The 25,366-nt window shown below is 42.5% G+C and overlaps 1 protein-coding gene across 1 annotated transcript in view; it reads right to left on the bottom strand.

Moving 5' to 3' along the window:
- The window catches only part of ADARB2 (adenosine deaminase RNA specific B2 (inactive)), a 307,587-nt gene that overhangs the window by 9,014 nt on the left and 273,207 nt on the right, over positions 1-25,366 (bottom strand). The window contains exons 7-8 of the mRNA XM_042043582.1: positions 13,130-13,298; positions 1,936-2,117 (exon numbers count right to left, since the gene is read on the bottom strand). Of these exons, the coding sequence (XP_041899516.1) occupies positions 1,936-2,117; positions 13,130-13,298 (351 nt within the window). The remainder of the gene's footprint in view (positions 1-1,935; positions 2,118-13,129; positions 13,299-25,366) is intronic.

The following is a 25,366-nucleotide window of genomic DNA, read 5'->3' as shown; positions in this document are numbered from 1 at the left end:
TTCCATCTGGCTGGGACTGGTAGAAAACTGAGTAGAAAACCTCACTGATTATTTTTCAGTGAAGCCAGATATCTCAGGATATCTCATCACACCATGACTCTCCTCTCCATTGGAATATTTGTACTGCTAGGATCAAGTGGCAAAATAATTGACACCCTGCAGTCCTCGGCTGGTGTGATGTCCAAGACAAGTGTGAGAGGTGGAGCTGCCTGGCTGAGATTGTGTAGGTCTGGTCTCTAATGCATCTGGAGAAGCTTCTTCTAGGTGCTCATCTCCTTAGTCACTGTATATGCTGCTGGCACAGTCTCCCAGGAGAAAGAATTGCAGCATAAGCCTCAGCAATGTAAGTTTTAAGCAGCATTGGCTCCCTGGTGGGATTTGTGGGGGGAGGGAAGATTACAAATAATGGGGTTAGAGACAAAAACAATGCAGACAGAGAGAGACAGATTCCTCCCACTGCTTCTCCTGGGCTGAGGAAAATCTACAAACACAACCAAAAAGCGAAGCAAATGCTTTTCCAAACAAGCCTCTGGGAAGGAGGACGACAGCCCTGAAACATGCAGATATTTAAAGTGACACAAGGCCCCCTCTGATGCCTTTCTTATTCCCTTGAAATCTCTAACAACAACTCTTGGACATACATACACACAGGCTCTGCCCAAGTATGACCCATTGCTTTTACTCTGCATGGCCAACCCAGCAAAGCAATAGCTGTTCTGTGGTGAAAACTCTTATAAAATCCCTTTTTGTGTTTTCAGTCCTTCAACAGCTGAAGTGGGTTTCCCTGTACATCCTGCAGACACAGTGAAATTGTGTGTACCTTTGATCTTAATGTATGGGTGTACTTACAGTGTGTTAGGGCTGGCACAGGATGAGATCTGCTTTCCCAGTGGGAGATGCAGAGGCTTCTGGCAGCCAGGGCTGTGTTGTCAAAATAACAGCCAGATTTGGGAAATGGGGAGATATTTCCTGGCCAGCTGTGAGTTCTTTCCTCCCTACCAAAATATCACGTGGGAAGGAAGAGGGGGCTGAGCCATGCCCATTCTGGACCAGGGCAGGAGGGACTGGTGGGACATAGAGTGAAGGGGAAGTGTGGACCACAGCTTCCTGCTCACTTGCATTGCAGTCTTTGGCCAGCTGCACTGAAGAGTTAAAAAATGGAGATAAGCTGTTCAGAAAAGGATAAGCCTTTTGACCTGTTCACCTCATAACATATACACTCACATTACACTTGCCAGATGTACTAAACCACACAGAACCTGAGAATTTCCCCAGGGGCTAAACTATCACTTCTGCCTCAGCCAAACAAATTTTGTCACAAGGGCATATTAAAAAAAAAAAAAAAAAAAGGTCCATGAAATAGGTAAGGCATAAAGCAGCACTCTCCTGATTGAGGAACCCAGAGGACTTTGAAAAGCAATGGGGTACTCCACTAAAGCATCCTGACCTCTGACTCTGTGACACCAACATCTTATTGACGTCTCAGGGAAACCTCCCAAAGAACAATTATCAAAGATTAAAATAAGGATCTAATCTGGTGCAGAATTGATGTCCCATAGCATTCACATGCCTCAAGACAGTTAAACCTTAACCTGAAGACAGTTAAACCTAAAATTTCCTGAAACTTCCTTCTGATTTTTAGAAATGTTTTACGTAGTCATACTTCTATTTTCCCCACTCTGTGTGTTCAATGTACAGTGGTTGCTTTCCTAGTTAGCTTGTACCCACCAATAATCCTTTTTTATGCCGCTGCATATGAAAAAGGCCTGGATTTAAACCAACCAGTTTCTTCATTCTCCAAATTCATATTTTTCAGGAAAAAAAAGTACATGAGTTAATGGTTTACTCACAAACAGAAAGCATTCCTGTTGGTGAGCAGCACGATCAGCAATGGGAGGGGGGGATATTTTGTCTTGCAGGCAGGTGTTTGCTTACCACTGAGAAGCAGCTGATTGCGCCGGTATGAAGCTGGCAGCTGACCAATGTCTTCTATCCTATGGCTCATTACCCGGGAAAGGTGACCAGTGTGGTAGAGGCTTCCCACAATGATGCTGTGCAAGTACATGGGTTCGATGAAGGAGCTGAGGAGAGCACCTTGGAGCCCAAGGATGTTCCACCTGAAAAAAAATTCAGCAGTAATAAGACACATGCATAGAGGAACGGCCACAATAGAGCTACCCTGGGAAAATCAGCAAATGCCAGCACATGGGTTAGAGGGATGAGGGATGAAACTATTCCTTTCCCTGTCCTATGATACAGGAAGCACTGTTGGGTTATTATACACCTATGGGCTGATTCCCTCTAGGAGGACTTTAGATTACTGTAGTATCATTCACTTAAGGGTGGTACTTCTGTCTTGTACTGCTACAAACAGAGGTTTCTTATCAAGAATTGTTCTTTCTAAAAGCATTTTGTGTTTGATAGATGTTAATTTAATATGTCTCTAGCAGAATTTTATTTTTCTCTGCATCTATAGTTTTCCCCTTGCAATGGTAGAGCTACGAGAGCTTTTGTTATTCTATTTATTCTATTTCTATTTATTTGCTGCTTGTCATATGTAAGTACCACCCCCATATCATACAGCCAAGCTAACACATGACTTAAGTGGCCAAAATCCCCACAAAATCTTTGAATGTCTCCTAGGCTGACACTTCTTTGCACAAACGACCATGAAGAGATGAAGACATCCATAAGAATTAAATCCTGGTCCTGAATAGGAAAAAAAAGAGAGGACTTTGATTTTAGGAAATTTATTTGTAACCTTTAGCTTGACCTGCTCTAAAGTGCTCAGAGTGATGGATACATCTTACTCTGTTGCTGTCTTAAAGGTGCAGCAGAGTGATGGTGGAAACCTTGGGACCTTCCACCTGTTGATGACTTAGACCTCCATACTACTGGTGTTGGAGTAGTTGTCAGAACAGTTCTGCATTTTAATAGCCTATGAATTTTTACATCAAGCTAGGCACAAATATGACAGCATGATTGCCTCTAAATTCTTCAGGGGACAGCTAATTGGTTAATAAGTGGAAAAATTAAAAAGGGGAAAGAAGTTATGATGCAGTTGTCTTCTTGGCAAACCTATTTAGCTCAGCTCCTCTAAGCAGTTGTTTCCCACCACGCAAACACTAACAGGGTCTCTTACACTTGGATAATATTTTTATGTAAGTTGAACACTGTCAATCTGTCTGAATAGTTTTGAGTTCAGGAGTTCAAACTGAAAATGCTTCAGAAAATGTATTTTGGAGAGCATATTTTGGCTCATTAAAACCCAAAACACCGGCAACATTTGGAACTCGGTAGCTGACTGAAGGAAAGGGTACGAGGTGTCTGCTATTTAAGGCATCATCCAGTGGCTGCCATGCTAAATAATGTGTTCAAAGCAGAATTTCCATCAGCAGCAAGCATTATGGTGCTAATTTCTTACATCATTGTTCTTTTCATTAATTAACATTTCTCAACCGTTAGTGCAATTATTGCAGTGCCTCCGTACTGTATGTCTCTTTTCATGATTAATAAGGAGTCATTATATTTCCCTTTCCTGAAGCAGTCAATTAACACGGAATACTTTCCATTAATTACTGAATGTTTAAAACCAGCATGCTGTACCTGGAGAGCAATCTGCTCTAGGAACCTGTGACACCAATTGCTTTTAAAAGTTCTCTTTAAATTTTATTCCAAAAACACAAGCAATTTAGCTGGCTGTATTAATTTGCCTCCGAAGCAGGGCTGTGAATGAGAAACATCTTTTAATCTCATGCAAGAAAAGGCAGCCATCTGGCTGCTGAGGATTTCAGTCAGACCCTCCCTGTCTCCCTCTGTAAATGCAGGCCATTAAAGTAATGTGTTCATCTACATAAAACTCAAATGAAATATAAAAGGTAATATTTATATACAAACAATTTAGTCCTACAATTTAAACAGTCATTGGTTTTATGAAACATTTACTTTAGTCGATCAGATTTGCATAACTTCATTTGGGGGGAAAAAAGTGTGGTCATTTCTGCAAATAACATCACTTTTAAAGGAAAGAAATAGCTGCCTCTTTGAGTAAATAACTTATCATAATGCAAAATTAATAATGCAAGCTTAAGAAACAGAGCTGCATTCAGCTAACAGTACTATGCCTCCATCCTCCAGCATCTAAGGTAAGCAGAAAAATTAGACAGATATCTTTGTCCAGATGGAAACTTGTAAGATATCAGTGCTGTTTTCAGCATTTAAAATTTCCTTAAAAAAGCCTTACATATTTGATTGAAGGAGAGAAGAAAAGCAGCTAAACATAAAAACAACATATGTTCAACAATATTGGGATTTCAGCAATATGCACATCACAAGAAATCATCTGAGTTTTATTTACCAAAATGAGAGATTGTGTTCAGGTCATAAATTACAAGGTAATAATGACTGTATAATTTAAATTCATCACAAGGGACCTGCCTTTTCTTTAGAGATATTTCTCTGCCTAATTCTGGACATATTCATCCTAGTGTTAAAAGGGATTCGAATGTCAATGGAATGACGTTATTGGAAATCACAATATAAGCATGACCAGGTTCTCCCCCCCGTGCATTGAAAGCATTCCATAAACGTGAATTAATCCTTGCAGTGCTGCTATAAGGTAAAGTCCCATTTTTGCACCCTGGGGAATCAGGGCAGAAAGGCAGTAAGAAAGGCAGTGCTGAAATCTGTAAGAGTTCCTGGTTTCTGGATGCAAGAGTTGTTCCTTGAGGGAACCTTGTTTTCCCATTACAAAAGAAGGCACAAGCAGGTGTAGGGGGTGATGAAGCTTCTGTATTAGCCATGGTGGGTTTTGACTCCAGGGTATAAGTTTGACTCCAAGACAAAGTGGACAGAGCAACCAGACTGGAAAAAAAAAAAAACAAGGGAGAAGAAACCTATCAAAGAATATAGGCACAAGAGCAAGGCCTGCCTGATGTGTAGAATGTGGTACAGAGACTCTCCCAGAAGCAGACAGCATCCTAAGGTAGGAAGGACTGAGAATTCAGGAAAGGTGCTCACACCAAGAAGGCAATATTTGGTGGGGACCATTTGCTGGGTCTTTCTGAGCTGCTGTCCCCCATGTGGTGTGAAAAGGGATGAGGGTGATGGCACTGCTGTAGTGCTGTATTTCCCCACACCATTTCTTAGTAAATCGTTTGCCTTTCCCACGTTGTCCTCACTCCCCTGCCCTAGTCCTGGACACACCCTCAGGTTCTCCCTATTGGTTCCAGTACCCCAACTCCGCCCATGTACCGCCCCTGTGCCCTGAGACCAACAGTCCATGTGCTCTCTCCGCCCCCCTCGTCCCCATATAAAACACCAGGCCCCTGCCCACGTGGTCTCTCTGCCTCTGGGTGCTGGCTTATTGTCAGGTGAATAAAAGCTCCTCTGAGGTCCCCATGCAGGGACCCTTCTGCCTCCTTTATCGTCCCCGTGTTGCGGAGCCCAGCCGGCCGGAGCAGGAGCGCGGGGCCGTCCGCAAGGGCTGCGGGAAGCGGAACAGCCGCTCTCCCCGAAGCAGCTCCGCTGCGCTCTCTGGGGAGGTTTGCAGCTTGCTAAACCAACGCAGGAAACTAAACCACCACAACACACTGCCACCTGTACAGTGGCTACTTCCTGGTTCAGCATTGATTTAGCAGCATCCAGTCAGAGAAATGGGATGAAGAAGCAAAGACGGAGCTTTGCTCTCAAATCTAGCCCAGGTTTATCAGAGTGTTTAGACTGTTGTTTCTCTCTGGAAAGCAGCCTCGAGCACGTGTGTGAGTCCCCCTAACTCAGCACAAGTCCTAGGAAAGGAGGGGTCCTGTACTGAGCTGGCCAAAACCAGACGCTTGCACTGCTGCTGTCCTACAGAGCACGGCAAAAGCACATTAATGGTGGGGGAAATTTTCAGTTTCTCATTCTGCTGCTGCTGCTCTGTGGATGAAAAGGCCTACCTGGGAGGGCAGCCTGCTCAGTATTGTGCAGAAACAATAGATTTTACCGACAAATATTTGAGGGAAGGTCTTTTATCCCATGTGTTGTTCATCCCTTGACCAACACACATGGCTAATGTACTGACTTGGTCCTTTGATATATGAACATCTATGGAATTATTTGTAGGTAGATGGTAGGGGAAAGATCCATCTGAGCAACGGTGAAGCTATCAATAAGGTTGTTAATTTTGAAGGAGCTATTTCTCTGTAGCCTAATTTAGGTCCGTGGAAGTAGCTGTGTTCCCATCTGTAACAAAGTGCTCTCTTCAAATGTGGCTTTTCAAAATAAAATTATTATTCAAAGCAATGCAGTGTTACATTTTGGCTTCTCAATATATCAAAGTGACTTTTCTCGCTATGAGGAAATATGCTGGATCATTCTGAATTTTCCTAATTGTGCAAGATTTTAAGGGCTGTTTTCAAGGACATGCCTCTCTCTAATAACTCATATGCTATGTGCTCTGTAATAACCCTTACAATAAAGTGAAAATCAACCGACTGCTCCCTTAGTCACAGATCTTATTTAAAAATCCCCAAATCTTCAGCAGGCAGGATCAATAAAACAGAATGTCTCCCCTTTTCACTCAAATATGGGAGCTTTTGGAGCTCTAAATGGAAGGAAAGTATACCCTTCCTTTTGTTCAAACAGCAGATATTACTGCACTGTTTACGAAGACAAAATCCTGTGTTTAGTTTTCAATATAGATAATCCTTGAACAAATATATTTTTGCCTGTTTGTCAATCACAGAAATGCCAGTGACAAGCTGGGAGGCATCCCAGAGCAGGCAGCCTTTCTTAAATTAAATGCTGTGCTCCCCCAGTCCTGGACAAGCAGAGGGCAGGGCATGACCCCACTGCAGAGCCCCCCAGTTCCCTTGCTCCTGCCAGCTCGGGACCACCAGCAAGGGTGCAGGGAAATGTGTCCCCACGTCACAACCACATCACAGCCTCCACATGCTGGAGCATCACCTCACCACACAAGTTGTCTATGGCCCCTCCCTGGCACCAACAGAAAAAGGGATGATGAAAATACTGAGGAAAGGGTTTGGAGGCAAACCTACGGGGATGCAGAGGGCTGCAGCCTTGCTCAGGTCAGTCCAAGGCTCCTTGCCCATTGCTGAGACGTGGTGTGACAGCTGGAGCCCCTTTGCTGGTGTTTCTAGCACTGACTTGGACATGGGTAGACCTGAAGGGTGACACTTGAACCCCTTTGTAACTGACATGTGGAGAAATCCGCCTGATGCTTCAAAACATCTCAGGGAACTGTGTCCACCTGCCATGGGTGCTCAGGGACTGAAGTGTCTCCTCGGGACCTTTGGAAACCTTGCCCATTAAAAAGCACTGCTGACGAATTTAAAATCTTATTTTGATAAGGCTTTTTGTAAAGGCATTTTTTTTTTATTAAGAGCTTAAAGTCTTATCCACTTGGTGTGTTAACCTCCTGTACCACAGTTTCTATTACCAATATTTCCAGCTATGCTTCACACAACATAAATTGTTATTCAGGGTGGCACGGGCTCAGCAGGACACCTGTGGTGTTCCTATTTATACGACGATTTAGCTATTATTGGTTTGGAAACTGGAACTAGTGCATTAGTTCTTGATCTGTATTTTAACAGTGGGTGGTTTATATATGTTTTCTGGAACATACCTTGTGGTGAGAGATTGAAATTGAACTCTCAGTCACACAGAAAGGGGTTAAGAGAGAGAATTACAAACCGTGTGCACAAATCATCTCTAATTGAAGATCTAGCTGTGTTAATTGATTTTCATTTGCATTAATATGTAGCCTTTGAAGTAGCTTTTCTTAAGAGTTACCTTGTCAGGCTCAGCCTTCTCATAACAATGGCTCTGGTCGACAGGCTAACACTAAAATAGATCTAAGAATGCCAATTTCTAACACTGACTTTTAGTCTTGCATTTCTATATGCTACATTTAAATACAGCTTAATGTGCTCAACTCATAAAATGCTACTTCAGACTCCCACTGGAAAATCCTGAAACAGTGCCTTAAGGCTACATTACCTTGCAATACTCTGAACATATTCTCAATAAAGATTTCTTCCTATTCTCTAGTTTGTGGGCCCAAATAATCCACAAACCTTAGCCACAGGACATGGGTAGACTGCTCATGCTAATGCAAAGTTTGGAGGTCTTTGTTATCATTTGTGTTGTTTTGTAGGTGAGGTATATGGATATTCAAGGTCTTATTTTACTTCTGGGCTTAATGTCACTTTTTTTTGTGAAATTTGAGGAAGTGGATGACCATTAACCTGGTGGCAAGAAAATACACAGTCTTTTACAGGTGACCTTTTTGAGAAGTGGTAGTAAGAAAACAATTTTAAGGTCAGAGCTTATAAAACAAACACTGAATTCTGGCTTTTATGTGCTGTTTGTGAGGATTGTTCCCTGCAAATCCTGCACAATACAAAGTACATTCCTCAGCCTGCATCCTGCAAGGGGACGTCTGAAAGAGGACAAGTGACACTGCTTGTACATTTACAAATAAGTTTATCCATTCTTTATGTGTGTAGATGGAAATTTGCTGCACAGAAGGCTGGCAACTCTCCAAAGTAACTACATCAGCTTGACATCTAGTGAGCAACAACATCGTCTGCCCTGGCCAAAGCGTGAGGTGTTCAGTCCCCTGGCTGAGGTCTATCAAGGAAGAGGGTTTGGGGAAGAGTAGTGCAATGCAAAACTCCTGAGACACCCAGATAAGAACTAATTTTTGGAATAAACCTTAGTGTTGAATGCTTGCACTAAGATCCTCAAAATAACTTGCACACATAGTATCAGAGGTGAGGTGGTGAGATGGGACCTGGGAATGCATGTTCATACCACGGGTCTGCTGTGCTGTGGGGTCCTGTGGTGGCCTCCTCCCTGTGCTCCCAGCACCACTGCCATTCCTTACCAAACCACCGGCAATGGCAAGCACCAAACCTTTCTGTGCAGCTACGCCCTGCAGAACACCGTGCTATTTCAGAATGGCTGACACTGAGAGAGATAATTTCTCTAGTTTTCTGCATGGAGGAAGAAGGAACCCAGGTGTTGGTGATGAGACAGATAAGCTTGATGAGCTCAGAGCACGGAATAGGAAACTTTGTACAGAAGGGGGGTGTGTATATTGCTAAATCTGAGTTATGGCGGGCCTAGAGGATGAGCCATGGTGGAAGGAGACTGGTCTGAAGCTCAGACAGTGTTTCCACAAGTCAGAGAAAAAACTGTATCAAAGGGAAAGTGGTTTCTCTACTCTGTGACAGACTCTGAATTTCCCTTGTAAGTCTGTCCAGAGGGGTGGTAGACTTAAGACTAAGTGCATAGATCTTTGATATTTTGTCCAGACTTTCATGTTTTTTCTGCTGCAGGAATAAGAAGCAGAGACATTTGGAAATTCTGATTTTATATATGCAATCATGTGATTGTGTGAACTGTTACCTGCAAATCTGGCACACATGTACACTCTGTGTGCTCTGGGAAGCCAGCAGGGAGGAGAGGCTCAGTGCTGGGCTGGCTGTGTGCACCTGGAGACCATGTCACCGAAGGGGACACAGAGAGACAGTGTCCCTGAGGCCCTGGGGCACCAGGGGGGGTGCTGCAAATCCCACCCCTGCAGCTGACACATATCAGCTGAGCACATACCAGCCCTGAACATTTCTGAGGGTCAGAGACAGAATGTAGTGCTGAGCCTCCCTAACGTTTGGTTGCTGTGTTTAGATCCTCAAAGAAGAGCGGAGCTCTAGAGATATCCTTGTTTCTTTTTCCCCTAAATGTGTGTGTTTGTGTGTGTGCAAACCTGCATGTACATGTGTGCATATGACAATTTTCCTTCAAACATTTGTCTGCTCCCAAACAGCGACTGCAGAGGCTTCCATTAGCAGCAGCATTAACCTTGCACTGACCTTGTAATAAGCAAGGTGCGAGCTAGTCCTGCGTCCAGCGTTAGTGTGAGACACGGAGAAGAAAAGAGGTTTAATTTGGCCCATTGTATGAATTTTGCTGGCACAAAAAGCCTAAATTCTCTTAGGGCTGTAGTGTCTCTGTCGACATAAAGGTTTTAATATAGGTTATGATTAGCATCAAGGAAATATTAAATGACATAAATTTTTCCCCAAACAGATTATTATTTTTGAAACTATTTTTCCCATGTTATTGCTGCTTTTTTGCAAATGTATACGATGTACATTACAGAGGAGAATGAAGGTCAAAAGGTGTTAGTGTAATTAATGAACTATGGGCTACAAAATGTGGTTTAATCCTAAATCCTATGGCACTGAGAGCCTGAAGTCACTCCAGCTGCACTGTGAGGCCCACAGGAGCTGTGAGTGTAAAAGCTGATGCTCTCTTAGGGTGGGTTATTTGGGGATTCACAGACCCCAAACTTTAAATTTACACATATAAATGCATAGGTTTTAAAGCCAGAAGGAACCACCAAGATCTAGTGTGACCTCCTTTATAATGAAGCTGCAGAATTTCACCTCGTAATTCCCTGCCTGAGCCAAATAAAATGACTATTCATACCAGAAGAGCTTGTGCTTTAATTCAGTGAGGGAACAGGTATGATACCAGGGTGTTTATCCTGAGATCTCAACAAAGCCACAGAGCCCAAATAATGCATACCAAGCATCAAATTCTCTCAAACTTGTGGTGATAGTAATAAAAATGGCTCAATGTCTTTGAATAACAAATAAGTCTGATTAAACCACTCTCTGCTTATAGCTTTCCTGCGAGCAAGAAAGAACATAAATCGTTAGATACATGATTTATAGAATATGATTCGCTTTTCTCAGTAACTCTGTGCGTTCTTGGGTCTTTGATATTCTGATAGCAATGTCCTTTGCAAATAATGCAAAATGATGTATATTTTAGCAGCTACTGGCTAGATTCTCAAGAGGAAACATTCTCTAATAGCACAGTGCTCCTGAGGGACTTTTACAAGCAATAAAACCCAGAGCATACAAGCCAGATTTTTTTGTCAAATCTTGCTTATACAAACATGAATTTCAGTTTCAGAGATCTCTTTTCTTCTCACTGCAAGACAAGCCCAGATAATGTGCAACCAGAATCCTGTATCCTGCAGACATTTAAAGAGTCAGCTACCTGTGTGGTAGGGCAAATACTTGGAGTCTGAAACGTGGCACCAACACCACCCAGTGACCTCTTCAGTGGGGCAGGAGTGGGAAAGGGCACCCACACAGCAATCTCCTTTTCCACTGAACTCCTTTCCTGCCTCTACTTTCTGTGATCAGAGGGGAAGAAGGCAGAAAACAGTCCTATATGTGGTGAAACAAAGGACAGGTGAAGAAACCTTTGATTTCTCCTCCTTACACATGAGGTTAATAATGATTAAAAAATATCATAGATGGCATTTAATGTGGTAAACTGAAATTTGGGATAAAGTATAATGCAGATGTCCTATCCCCTTTGCTTTGCCTCTTTTTTAACTCCACCCTACTGGTGAGAGTAAACATTTGCTCTAGAAAGCAGGGAATGATAATTGATTTTTTTTTTAATCTATGAAAATCCCAAGCTCATTTGAATTACATTTCAAATAATAATTAAAATTGCAGTTTTTCATGCAATATTGAAATAATACTGTCAATTATGAGAGCTGCAAGATTTTTTTTTATCTTGGAAAAATTTTGTGGTAGATTCTATTTTTCTTCACAGAAGAAAATGCAGTTTAGATATGTGTCAACAATGAAAGGATTCACTGAAAGTGCTTTGCAGATGTGCTTGGAGAAAACCCAGCTCCTGAGACTGTGCATTACTGTCAACATCCCCATCAATAGGAAATGTAATAGTGTTTGCAAAGCTGATATTTAATTCACTGGCTAATGACATTCAAAACCACAGAGAAATGCAATATTTCTATTCTTGAAATTAAATTTTTTTTGGTTTTTTGAGTCCATGTGAGTCTGAATTTTGAAAACCCAGTTGCAACTACACAAAGTGCAGGAGATCCACTGAATACAGTTTGGGTTTTCTGTTACCTCCTTATGAATAAATGAAAACATTTCAGCAGAAGTTGCTCTTTATCCTTCATGCAAGCACAACAGTTGTGATGATTACACTTAGCAGAGGGTGGATTTTGTGAGTCTGGTAGTATTACCATTTGCTGGCTCACTTCTACATTTTTGTGACAAAATGGCAGGCTTTGCTAAGCTGACAGACTAATTTAGCTTTGATAGGTCATCCAGTTAAAGCTAAGAGCAGAATTTATGCATTTGGATTAAAAAAATTCTTTATGATTTTTTGGGAAAGATTCTGTCTATGTTGTCCTTTAATAATTGGGCCAAATTTTTGACTGATGTAATTTAACTGAGTTCTCAGGCACGATGTTCCAGCAGAGAATTTGATCATAGCATTTGTGTTTTTGTAGCTATAATGCGATGCATTTTATATGCAGGGCTGCATCTGCAGATAATGTACATTACATATATACAAAAATAATTATGAAGTTAAAATATACATACATGCATAGATACATACTAATAGTGCAACACAAGTGCAACCAAGCACACAGACTTTGATTTCGGTTTCTGTTAGCCATCACTTGCCATTAGTTAACACCCTAAACTGAGAATGGTGAATGTGTTTACATTTTATTTGTCACCTGGGAATAATTATGAAATATTTATTACATGGAAATTATTCTACATAAATATATGTTCTATTTACAGGACACAACAGAAACCCACAGAGGGGGGTTGTGACATGAGAGTTCTTCAATGACATTCAAAAAAGTAGAAATATTCCTGGTGGCTTTTAGGGCACTTTATTCAATTGGGTGCAGACGAGCTAAGTTTATCTGTATGATAGTTGGTTTGCAAGTTTTGGGGTAAATGATCCAAGAACAACAGAGCTGATGTATTTTATTTGCACAGTGAAATTCTACTGGCAAAAAAAGCTGCAAAGACAGTTTATATTTTTGTCACACTGTAATAAGCAACTAACGACCCACAGAGAATTTGGGAAAATGTCCTATTTACATTCCCTCCTATTTATATGGTCTGCTTTTGCATACAAAGGAGGTCTTTGTTTCTGCAGGGCTTGTCAGCACCTGCTGGCTGCATCCTACCGGTCACCATAATCCTCTGTGGCATCGAACTTCCACATGCAAAGACTTTTGCCATGTATATCCATCACATACCTGGCGATTTTGTCTGTGCAGGACATGGTGATGAGCTGCTCTCCCAGCAAGACGCCGTCCCACGTCTGTGCTGCGTTGTGACACCGGACAGGAATGGTCCCTTCTCCAGATTCAATCTTTGTGCGGAGATGCCCACGGTATTTCCTCACTATGTGCTTGCTGCTGTTCACTGGGCAAAATAAACACAAGAATGGCAATAATTGAATATTTTCTGAGAGGCTGTGTTGAAGCCATAGCTTGCTTTTGCAGAACCACCTGTGGAGGTCCTTTAAATTTGATGAAAATTAGATGAAGTAACAGCCCAAGAAAGCAGTGCAGTGCAGAAAAGAAGGTGCTCCTAGCATGGTTGTCTTTTCACATCAGTCAAAGCTAGCACAAAGCACACACTGAGCTCATGTTCATCTTCTATTTCCCTTATATGTTTAAAAAGAAGAGAGGTGCTCTGGTTTTTTAAGAACCAGTACAATTTCTCATTGTAGGGTTGAATTGTGATGGATGAGTATTTGAAAAAGCTTGGTTCAGTGAGTGTCATCAAAGACTCAGCTGCATGATGCAAACCAGTCCAATACTCTACTGTGATATTCAGTGACACTTCCTAAATAATTTCAGAATTGAGGTTTTAATTTGTTATCACAAAATTTCACTGTAAATTCTGAAAAGCTAAAGGTTTATACTCTGGATCAAATGCAAATCAAAACTTGCTAGTTGTTCATTGCTGGCTGAAATTCCTTCTAAAGTCTCCCTGAAGTGATGTACTCTCCTGCCTTGTGTCATACCAGGATCTTTTATCACTTCTGTGATATTATATATTTGAATGCAAGGCAGCTGCTGCTGGGGTGGCACAGGACAAGTGCTTTAGCTGCTTGCCCTGTGCCATGATGAACTGAGTCCTGCAGATATGCAGTAAATACAGAAGATAATGACATTTCCAAAGCACTTCACCTTCATTTTTACGAAAAGAGAAAAACTGCAGTTCATTATCAAAATCACTCTTATACTCTTTACACTGTTACTTTACCCCTGGGTATTTTGGTTGTAAAAGAACAGGAAGGAGCAGCAAGGAAATTCTCTGGGTCTGCTCACTGCCTCACCCTCAGAGGGTTTCACTGGAGGTTACCTTCTTCCTAAAGCAGACCTTCCACAGTTTCCCTTTAGCCCAAAGGAAAAGAACGAAAGACAGTACACGACTCAGCATTCAAGGAAAAGGAGTGCTGCATTTACAGACATGAGGCTTTTGCCCATATTTCCAACTGTCCTGTGTATTCTTCCATGCCAGCTCCTCATCTGGACCAGAAGGCTTCTACTTGTGAACATGATGCTCCTCAGTCCTCAGTGGGCTACAGGGCTGCCTGTACTTCTGCCACTGAGTAACATGAGTGTGTCAGAGGTTGTGGGGCTGATGGCACCTCTGGCTGTGAGCAGCTGGCTCTGTGCATGATCCCCAGTGCTGGTGGAAGCAGTGGATTGACTGGCTGCTGCCAGTGGGTGGTTTGCAAAAAGGGAGTGGAAATATAAATCACTTCAGCCTATTTGGATTAGCAGAGGCAGCAAACAGATGTAGAACAGCCAAGTCAGCTGTGACCTGCTAGCACAGGGGCAGCTGAGCCCCCAGAAATCATTGCATCTTCTCTCCATTCCTGCTTTTTTAGAATTTAAGATGGGTGTGTATGTGCCAGCAGCGGGCCGGACCAGGTATCAAATGGATTGCTTGGCCATGACCAAAACTGGTTTCCACCCCAATTCAGTCTCCATCATATCCAAAATACTGTTTACAAATACTGTTACAGTATTGCTGCTGCAGGATCTGAGTTTGGCGAGGAGTGGTTGTTGCACTGCTATCCCCACCAGCAGCCACATCCCAGCAGCAGGAGATGTGGGGGGACCTTGTGCCCAGTTGTCAGCACCTCACAAATCAAGACACTGCAGTAACCACCAGACTTGGAGTATTATGGCTTTTCAAACTTGAGTTGTGGGAGAAACTGGGAACAGCCAATGAAGAAACAAAAAAATTCAATAAGCAAAAATGCCAGAGTCTCATAAATGTCTCAGATCCCTCTGCTCTCAAATTTACTGGTTGTGCCAACACTGTCAGGAAACCATTTCCATGACTGTGTGTGCTGATCCCTTGTACATCCCTCTTGTCTGGGATGCTAAGTGCAGTATCATTCAGAGGATGCTCTTTGGACAGTATTAGCTATCTGGGAACTGGTCCATATTTTTCTTGGTACTCTGCGAGGAAACATTTTTTAAAACCATGAAACAGAGGTGAGCAGCATTTTTTACTATCAAACCACAGAGTCATGGGAAAGGTACCATGACATTTCAACAACAAAAGTAGAAAGTGATCACTTCTGCTTAGCGAACACATCTAGCTGAACAACAGTGAGAAATGTCTACCAAAACCACTTTGCCTTTGTCTGCACATACTAAGAAATGATGGCATGGCAGAGCGAGATCTCTGCCAGGGAAGCAGTGAAGGGTGACACAAGAGGCTATTGCTGTTTCAGCTGGTGGAAAGTTTGACTTTAAGCAAATCAGTTCTCTTTTCCTGAGCTTTCCCACAGGTATAATGAAGATAATGATGCTTCCCTCTTATGCAAATTAATTTAAAGGTACTGCTCAACAACTATTTATAAAAAACAGATGCTATCCTTCCAGGAAAGATCTACCACAGGAGTCCACCTGCTGGGAATCCCTCAGGATAAAATGATTTTTTACTGTTTCCTTCTCCAACTTTTAACGAAAAATACTTTCTCTTGTTACAATTTTCCCGTTTCCCATCTCTCTAGATTTTCCTCTCTTTCCCAGCTCCTGCTCTGAGCCTCCCCTCTAAGTGCCTTGATCTCCTAGATGACTCTCTTTTTCAGGCAATTCAGCGTGTTGATACACCCACATTTCCCATACATGCAAAGAGACATGTAACTGCTAGGGAATTTTAGTGACTGCAGTATAAGATGAGCAGCCCATCATTTACGTGGCTTTGATTTCACTACATAAATGTTACCTCAGTGAGGGGCAAAGCATCCCACAATATGCTGACAGAGATAAGGAGTGAATTCAGGGGAAAAAACAGCAGCAGGATTGCAAACAGCTGTTGAGCAGCTGGGGAATTTAAAGCACAGACCAACAGTTTTTGGGGAGAGGGATCCAAATGACTTCTGCGAGTTTGGGGGGTCTGTTTCTTTCATTTGTCACTTGTGTCTGATCTTCTCAGGACCAGAGGAAGCACAAAGGCCAAAGTAATCCACATCTGGTTGTTCTCACAGCATCTCAACCCTGGACTGCAAGTACCAGAAACTGAACAGAAACGGAAAGTTTCTAAAAGCACTTAGGAAGTGTGTGCAAGTGCACTGATAGTCTCAGTCTCTGAATGCTCATATTGACTCAGTGTCCAGCTTTGCTCCCTGTCCCTGCGCCCTGCCCACAGTGCAGCTGGCATTGGCTGATAGGATTCAGGCATCTGTGGCCAGTGTACACTCACCCCAGGACACACTCCCACAGCTCTGATAAGGAGTTTTAGCTGCTCAGCTGCTATTAAATTCAGTGAATAGGGTGTGACTCAAACCTTGTGCCGTGCTGCCTGTCTCAGGCTGCTCACATTGCTGGGGTAGTTGGGACACATGCTGCAAAAGATCATCTGTGGCATTTATATAAAATACTAATAACCCAAAGCTCTGAATGCTTTCAGATTGCCAATGATTAAATAAATCCAAATCTGCAACTGGAACACACTGAGTTCTTTTTTAGCATTTCATTAAGTAACACAGGAAGATATAAACAAAGGAAAGGATGAGGCTCTGTGAGTTTTGCACTGAAGCTGCAGACAGACTTCAGCCCATAAGCTGCTTGTCAGCAGTAAAAAACGTGGTCCACTTACTGTAACAGCTTGCTACAGATCATTTTAATGCAGTCTCAGAAATATATTTATTTATGCATCTTAAAGTCACAAACTACAGCCTACTGCTGTTCTGCTGTTCAGTATGATCAAAACATCAGTGACTATAAGCATTTCTGATCTTTGCTGTGCTGGTTCTCCAACTGCTTAATCTCAACTAATTGCAGGGGAGAAGGAGTCTGTGGATGCCACTTCAACCAGAACGAAATGTCAATTCAAACCGGAATTGGAAAGGACAAATTTAAAAATAATTTGGAGTGGGTTTATGGTGTGTGCTACACTCAGATGTGGAAATTACTCCTGAGAGTTCCTAAGATAAAAAGGTGCTGGATTAATTACAGGATTAGAAATGTACACAGACAGGTGCATTGTATTGAAAATCAGTGAAACCTGCTGATTTCAAGCCTCACCCCTTATTTTCATATTTTCTCCAGGACCAGTTCTAGCTCACATGGTAATGAAAAAAGCCACTCCATATTTATTATTTAGTTAAAGAGTGAAGAGGAAATGGACAGTGATTAAACAGAATCACACGAGTAAGATTCTGTCTGAAATTTTGCATGACTGCCTCGGAGGTTCATTTTCTGTTTCCCTGCTTCAGTGGAGGCTGTTCTCTCTTCAGGAAAGAAGAAATAAAACATTTTTTTCAGTGCTGGACCCTCCCCTCCTCAGCACGGTTTATAAAGCTTCCTCAGAGCAGTGTGAGACAAAGGGGTGGAAAGAGGAGTGTTAACATCTGACTGCCTTTGTATTTTGATGGTTGTTAGAGATGCACTTTCACCTACCAGATGCTGAATAAATGTGCAATATTACTATTTCAGAAAGTGAAATAGTGTTGAAGTGAGAGTCACAGCACAGTGAATGCTCTGGATGTGTCTCCTCTGCTGGGCAGGGTGGCTGGTCAGATAAATCCCTGCTGCACTGTGCTTTGGTGACCAGCAGAGAGCCAGGCTGAAATGCCATGGGCCAGCTTTGGAAAGCAAGAAACTTTAGGAGTGTTCTGAAAGAAGTCTGGATTTATGGAAAGAAGGGTCTAAGAGCTGCCCCTGCAGTGACTTCAGGGATGCGCCCTTCCCAAGAAGGAGCACAAGCCCCTGTCTTGTACAGGTTAAACAGGATAAAAGCCTGTTGAGATGAATCCCTAAAAGTCAAGAAATGACTTTTAAATACAGGCCATGAGGGCTGTTGCATCTGAAAGCAGTCCTAGGAGAGATTTGCTTGCTCCCAGAGCCATGTGGCCCCCATCACGTTGTAGCAGACTTCAGTTCAGATCTATGGTTTGGACAGAATCATTAAGCCCCATATACAAATATGAATGCTGAGTATGTACTTTATCTGACAATGTTACAAAACTTGGCACACCTGTAATTTTTGGAACTGAAATTAACATTGGAGATTGAACTTCTTTACCTTTTCCTTTCTCCCTGCATCTTTTCTGGCAGAAATACTGTCTTTGGACAGTAGTCCCTAACCTGACAAAATCCATGACCCGATAAATGATGTTACCTTTGGCACATTCTTCTTTCTTCTCTGCATTAATCTTCAAATAACAATTTTCACTCTTTCTACTTTTTCCTTAATTTTTCATCTGACAATAGTTTCTAGTGATGTACTGACAAGGTGTGAAAGCAAAGTCAATTTGCCCATCTGCAGGTTATCAATATGTGGCATTTAATCCAGAAAAAGCAATGAAGAGAAAACTTGAAGTTTCAATCCACAAGAACAGAAAGGAAGTGACTGTGGTTTTTTTCCTTATCTGCTTTAAGTACCTATTAATTAAATTATTATTTTTGGATTCAATTGTGGTGTTAGAGACAGTAACTGCAGGAAGGGTGTAAGAATGGTATTCCAGCATATTAATGTTTATCAGTGAGTGTTTTAATGAAAACTTTTAATTTTGGTCCATCAAAATGCCTCCATATATGATTATTGAGGGGAAAAATTTAATCTGTTCAGATGAGATAACACTTTTACAATGAGTTTTCGTTATCTTTGTAGGTTAATATGGAATGTATTGAAAGTTCATTCTAGGGAGAGGTGCCAAAATACCTTCACTGAACCTATGCTAGAGCAGAGAATGTCACTCTAAAACATGAAACCCATTTTACCATCAGACTAACTTCTACGTAAGCGTGGAATCTCAGCAGGCTTTAATACCCTGAGAGGAAAAAAAAATCTGAGAGAAACAGCTCAAAGCCTACAAACAGGTTTTTTCTAATGTCTGTCTTCAAGGAATGCCTGGGATCAAAATGTGAGCAACTAGTTTAAACTCACTTTAAAACAATTTTTTGGCAGCAAAGTCATTCACAGCCTCCTCTAAGAGTTATAAATGACTGTTCCAGGCAAGGAGGAATGAGCAGTACTGGCACAGGTGTCAGGGAGATCCTTTGTGCCACCTACAAAGCCAGGCTGTGGACTCCAACCTGCTCTGGAGTAGAACAGCATTAGTATGTTGAAGGCCAAAAGTACAAGATTTATCAGTGGGATTAAGATTCTGGGCATGTGGCAATCAAGGAAAGTACAACTCAAGCACTTCAAGATTATTATTTTTAATTACTAATTGCTCCTCTCATCTAAAATCAGACATGTCCCGCCGTGGCTTTGAAAGTGCAGCTGCTCCCACAGAGCAGTGTCTAGAGATCTGGCAAAGGGCTGCACTGGTGCTGTGAACTCTGTGAGAAGACTTCTGCCTCTGAGGCCTGCATCAGGCTTGTCACCAGACAGAGAGGCCACTAGATGGTCTCCAGCAATGCACAGCTCATCTTTGTGGAGAGATGCTGCTGGTTCCCAGGTCAGCAGCTGATCAAAGCCAGTGGCTGGAGGCTGCATGTGGAGAGTGAGATGCTGCATCCATCAGAGACCAGGGAGGACCAGCTATTCAGCCACGTCCTAAGCCATGCATCATTGTATCTTTCCTTTTTTTTTTTTTTTGTTAATGAGAAATGTTTTCTCTTAAAGCTAAGCTTTATCTTTTAAATATACTTTGTGTGAAAATTTTATCAACATCACTGGAATCACCTATTTGGTGACAATTCTCTCCCCTGCCATATTTTAATCAAAAAGTTTACACAAACATAAAGAGAATGTGTTATTCATCATAACCCTCTTTTATCAACAAAACATGCTGTTATTCATGTGGCTTTGGGATTTTGTTGCTTTTGGGAAATTGAAATCTTCAGGGATGGTTTACAGAAAATGTTGTGAAAGAAGTCAGCAAAATATGAAAACAGAAAATGAACCCCATGAGACAGAAACAAGAGCCATCTGTCAACAAGGTCAACAGATTTTCAGCCACACTGTAGTTAGTATGAGTCTAGAGAGGCTGTGGTTCCTGATGCATCACCACATATATTCTACTTCAGCTTCTGGAGCTTTGGAGTCCTATGGTTTCTGACTGAAGAAATTAAATCTTGATCGCCAGGAAATGGTTCCTGTTGGCCTTAAAAATCTGTGATTTTAGTTGCCAAATTATTCTGAATAATTTTATAACAGTGCATAGAATCTACAGTGTTTTCCATTTTAATATTCTACTCTCAGCATTAATTACCCTTTCTCAGAGCTGTGATTGTTGGATACCTTTTATTCCCATTTTACAGACGTAGAAATAGAAATTACCAGAGTGAGGTGAGTTGCCCAAGACTGGCCAGAGAAGGCAGCTTGCAGGATCATGGTTAGAATTAAATTGTTTGTTACTCATACAGATGTCTTCAGATTTTTCTCCTAAGACTCCAAGAAACTCCCCAGAAGTCTAAGGACTTCCAGAACTCCCACAAATCTTAACTGGACCTGGAGCTGCCTAATAAGCTTTCTAAAACTCAGCTTATGAGTTTTACCTGTGATTCCAACTCAGTGGAAGGGTAAATTAGAGTAAATTAGATCTGAGTGGGTGTAGTTTTCACCCACAGAGACTTTTCCCAACTATGGTTTGATATTTTCCACCAAAAAAACCCCCGTGCCTTATTTAGGTGAGTATCTTTAGTAGGCTGTGGGATGTCGGGGTGGAATGGGGGAATGTCCAGGAGCATGTGGTCTCTTTTTCCCTGCTGCAGAGGGCTTTGGAGACACCACTATTCCTTGGGCTGGACAAATCTGGGGACAGGGAGCAATTTCTTGGTGAAATTTTCTACTACTATTCTGAAAACTTCTCAGGCATGGTCTTTTGCTGATTAATGCAGCCTTTTTATCACATCTGAACATTGCATCTAAATGCAGTGTTTTACAAAGCAGCAAAACCCATAACAAAGCAGAATCAATAAATACAGTGCAATGCCCTTCGGCAATTCAAGCATTCTGTTAAAATTAGAATCTGATTATAGCTGTGGAAGCCTGTTTTCCTGAATCCTAGCAAACACATTTTGCTTTACATGAAAGCTTTTCAAAGCTGTGGCCAATGCTGGCTCTGAGCAATCCATAGTTTTCAGCATATTCTTTCTCTTTTCCTGGATAGACACACACTGCACTGACATATACTTCTAAAAATCTTATTTTCTACTTTAAACTCCCCCTGAAACAACAAAACTCAAATAAGCAAAAGCAGCCAAGAATATCACAAGGAGAAGGAATTGGGACATTTTCAATGAATTGTCAAAGGCAAAGAGTTTTCTCATGATGTGCCAGTTCTGACAAAGTTTTAAAACACAGAGTTAAGAAAGGGAGCTGTCTAGCTCAGCTGATAGGGAATTCACTGATCCAGGACTTGGGAGACACAGATTCAAGTTTTTATTTGATTCTAAGTGGCCTTGAATGAAAATGCTTACCCTGAACTAGGCATGGGAGGAAATCAAATCGGGTTTTTCTGCCCCTTGTTACTGATGACCAGGAGATATGAGAAATATAAGATGCAATCCCACTTTCACACAATTATTTTCTTCTAAATTTTGCCTGACACGTTTTGGTTTCTTTCCAGCCAGTCAGTACTCTGAGACCTGAAATTGTCCATGAAGTGAAGTTGTTATTCACCAGTCAACTTTAGCAAAACTCCACTAAGAACCTAACCACCCAGCCTGGTGGAGATTAATAATGGAATATAAAGCAACAGCAAACTTTTACAGGTTGATTAATTGCACTGAAAGCTTCAGGACTCCAGTGTAGCAAAATGGGAGCCTCTTTCCAAGGTGCATTCTGGGCTCTAGCATGACAATGCCAACAATAAAACCATGAGTGCTTTCACAGCTCTCCTAAGCCTGGACACCACTGGTTTCTCTGGCAGGTTTAGGGGCTAGAACTGAGCTTTGGGATTGGCAAAAGGTTTAGCATGACAGGCCATGTAAGGCATCACACCTCTCCTTTGGGTTACCAAAAGTGATGGGATTTCCAGAACACGTGGACCACATACTTGCAGATCCTCTGGCACTGCTGCTCTGTCTGAGCAATGGGTCCATCTGAGCATTGAGATGCAACAGCTGCTGCTGCTGCAGCTTTTCCCTCAAGTGGCATCAGAAGAGCTCAGGGTTCACAGCAAAGGGCTTGGGCCAGTCACCATCTCCATTCTGGTACCCCTGACATGAGTCTTTCCCCCCTTTTCCATTCTCTCCCTTCCCTGCAGCCTTGGATGAGCGAGAGTGAGTAGGAGAGGCTGGGGGAGGAAAAGCTTCTTGCAGCACCGGAGATGGCTCCAACCAGTGCCTGTAGGTCCTGTGTGGGTGTTGTGCATTGGAAGAAGCAGAGGGGCTTCACTCATCTTGAAGAGTCCCTCCACCCCTCACAGGCTTTATGTCGCTGTCTCTCGCCCACTCCCCATCATAGCTGAACATCACAGACCCACTCTCCCTCAAACTTTCCCATACTCACTGTGGCCCTCCTGTCCCAGGGTCCCACTGATTCCTCTCAGCCACACTTTCTTCTCCTGAAATCACTTTGCCCACCTTCCCCAAAAGAAGAAAGCTCCCCCACAGTGCCAGCATGGATTTATTTTAGATGCTGGGAAGAAATCTTTGAACTGTCTACATACAGCACCACCTCCACACCTGGAAAGCCCTGAGCTAAATCAGACCACTGCTCAGGCCTGCAGTGCTTGTGGGGACAGAGGACCACCACACCTGGGCTGGGCACTGTTGTCACCTTTGCCCATCCGGGCCAGGAGCACACTTCACCTCTGCTGCCAGCTATAGGTGAAGTGTGTAAGTGATGGAGAGATTTGACCAGAGGGAACTGTCCTGTGACCATGCTTTCCCTACCAAACTAACATGAGTGAAAGCAGTCACACTGAAACACATTTCAGCAGCCTGGGAAGATTGAGTTAGAAAACAGGGCAATTACATATAAACCTAATGCCTGCTAAGAGTCCTGAGCAGGGACACAAGCTCCTTGACAGACCAGCTTCTAGTTAGCTGTAGAAAGTCGCTGCATTTCCTCTGTGTTTACTTTGGTAAATTGAGGCTGGGTCAGTGGCACAAGCAGAAAGGGCCACTGCTTCCACAGAACTTGACCTCAAAGGAGGATGGCAAAGAGTGCTGTGCTCATATCTGAACCCAAACCTTTTGGATAAGACCCAGCCCAGTCTTAATGAAGTGAAAGGACAATTTCCTTCCACTTTCTTTAATACTAATTCCCTAGCCTGTGAAGTAATGCAAGAGCCTCTTGCTGTATCTGCAATTTCTGCAGCATCCTTTATATGACAAAGCAATCTGGGCTGACCACAGTAATTCACCTAGAGCTAGGATTATTTCTCCTGAGGCAGTATTCAGCACTACAGCCTACAGTGGTGTATGCACTTTTTAGTTCTGTGTTACTTCTGGGCATGGTTCTCTATGATAATTTTGTTCTGGGATCCCCCAAGGTATTGTTCTGCTCGGTCATATGAAAAATAGGAAAATAATGCACTTTCATCCCAGTTCCACAGATGGGCCATTCATCAGCATAAAATCAACTTTGCAGCCTAGGAGGAAGCTGCACCATGCACCAAATAGCTACGAATTTCCAAGATGGTTTCCCAAACTGCATCAGGCCAGCAGCCGTGACGGAGAGATGCGAGACCTGAGAGCACTTGTGCAATGGGAACAAAAAATAGTGTCCAAGTCCAAGGGATGACCTATGGTTATCCTCAATTTTTGTAATTGGAAAGTTAATCACTTTGTTAGAACCTGAATTTTCTTGTAGTTCCAGATATCTAATTTCTTTTCAGATCACTGAGTTACTTAGATGGCTCTTCTTGAAGTGCTTTCCCCTTTTATCATCTACTCACAAGAACAGAATTTGCCCATTTACACAAAACATGGGATTGGTAAAAGGAAGGCAGAGATTTTTTGCCCTTGCACATCCAGAAATGTTCACCAAACCCATTGGTTTGGGGATTGATTCTAGCCCAGTGACTGCCATAAGTATCCTCATTGTATTTCCATCCTGATAGCTCCCTGCCGGACTCTGAATGCTGAGCTCTGGGGCTGAGACTCTCGTGACAATTTTGGGAGATCATTTGGGTCCATGTCTTGGAGACAGACAGACTCCTTAGAGGGTCTCTGTGTGAATCTGGCCTTCTCCAGCCAGTCTGCTCAGGATATGACTTTCAGAGATCTGGTTTGGGGATGATGCAACCTGGGCCAGCCCCATCTGGACACGGAGTGCTGAGTTACTGGTGTGAGCAGGGCACCCCTTCCCCCCCTGGATTTGGGGGTTAACAGAGCATTTTTTTCTGAGAATGGAGTGTAAAATCCAGCAGCCAGAATCACAAGCAGGGAAAGCACAAGTCTGCAAAGTGAAAGCAGACTTGAAGTAGAGAGCACAAACATGTCTCTCTGGGTACTCTTCAGTTCCCCAACTCTCTGAAAACTGCAGTGCACATCTCCTGACCACATCACCTACCAAGGCAATGATCTGGCTCACGTAGCTGCAAGCGGGTCCTGCCTAGATGAGAGCTCTGTCAAATGTGTGTGCATGAGAGCTTCAGCACAGCTGTAGGTTAATAGACAAGCAGGAGAAAAACCCCATGTGGAGCAGATGCAATGGTGTGTTTCAGACCTAAAGGAAGTGTGGGATAAAACAGGAGCTGGGCTATCAAGAAGGCAATGGCACAAGGCAATACAGCATGTTAGCAGGAGATAAAAAAGCAGCCCAGGGGAGAAGAACTGAGAGAAGCCCTGGGGCAGATTCTGTTTGTCTCTTTGACAATCCATGTAGTGAAAAAGAGAGAGCACATCTCTAGAAAAAAGATGGACAATGAGGTAAAATACTGCCAGGGAAGGAGGAGTGGGGAAGTAGAGGATTTCTTTAGCTCAAATTTTCAAGCAATTCATTTTGCTTTCCAAGAGACTTAAAAAAAAAGCCAATGAGTCAAGAAGCACTAAATTAGCTAGGATGGTGCTCTAGCAAATCAGGAGCTTGATTATTCTGTGGTTTGGCCTAGA

The sequence above is a fragment of the Corvus kubaryi genome, unplaced genomic scaffold, assembly GCF_017639235.1.
Source record: "Corvus kubaryi isolate FWS band 111438036 unplaced genomic scaffold, C.kubaryi_AGA036_p1.0 37398, whole genome shotgun sequence".
Lineage (NCBI taxonomy): Eukaryota > Metazoa > Chordata > Aves > Passeriformes > Corvidae > Corvus > Corvus kubaryi.
This window is presented reverse-complemented; position numbering and strand designations above follow the sequence as displayed.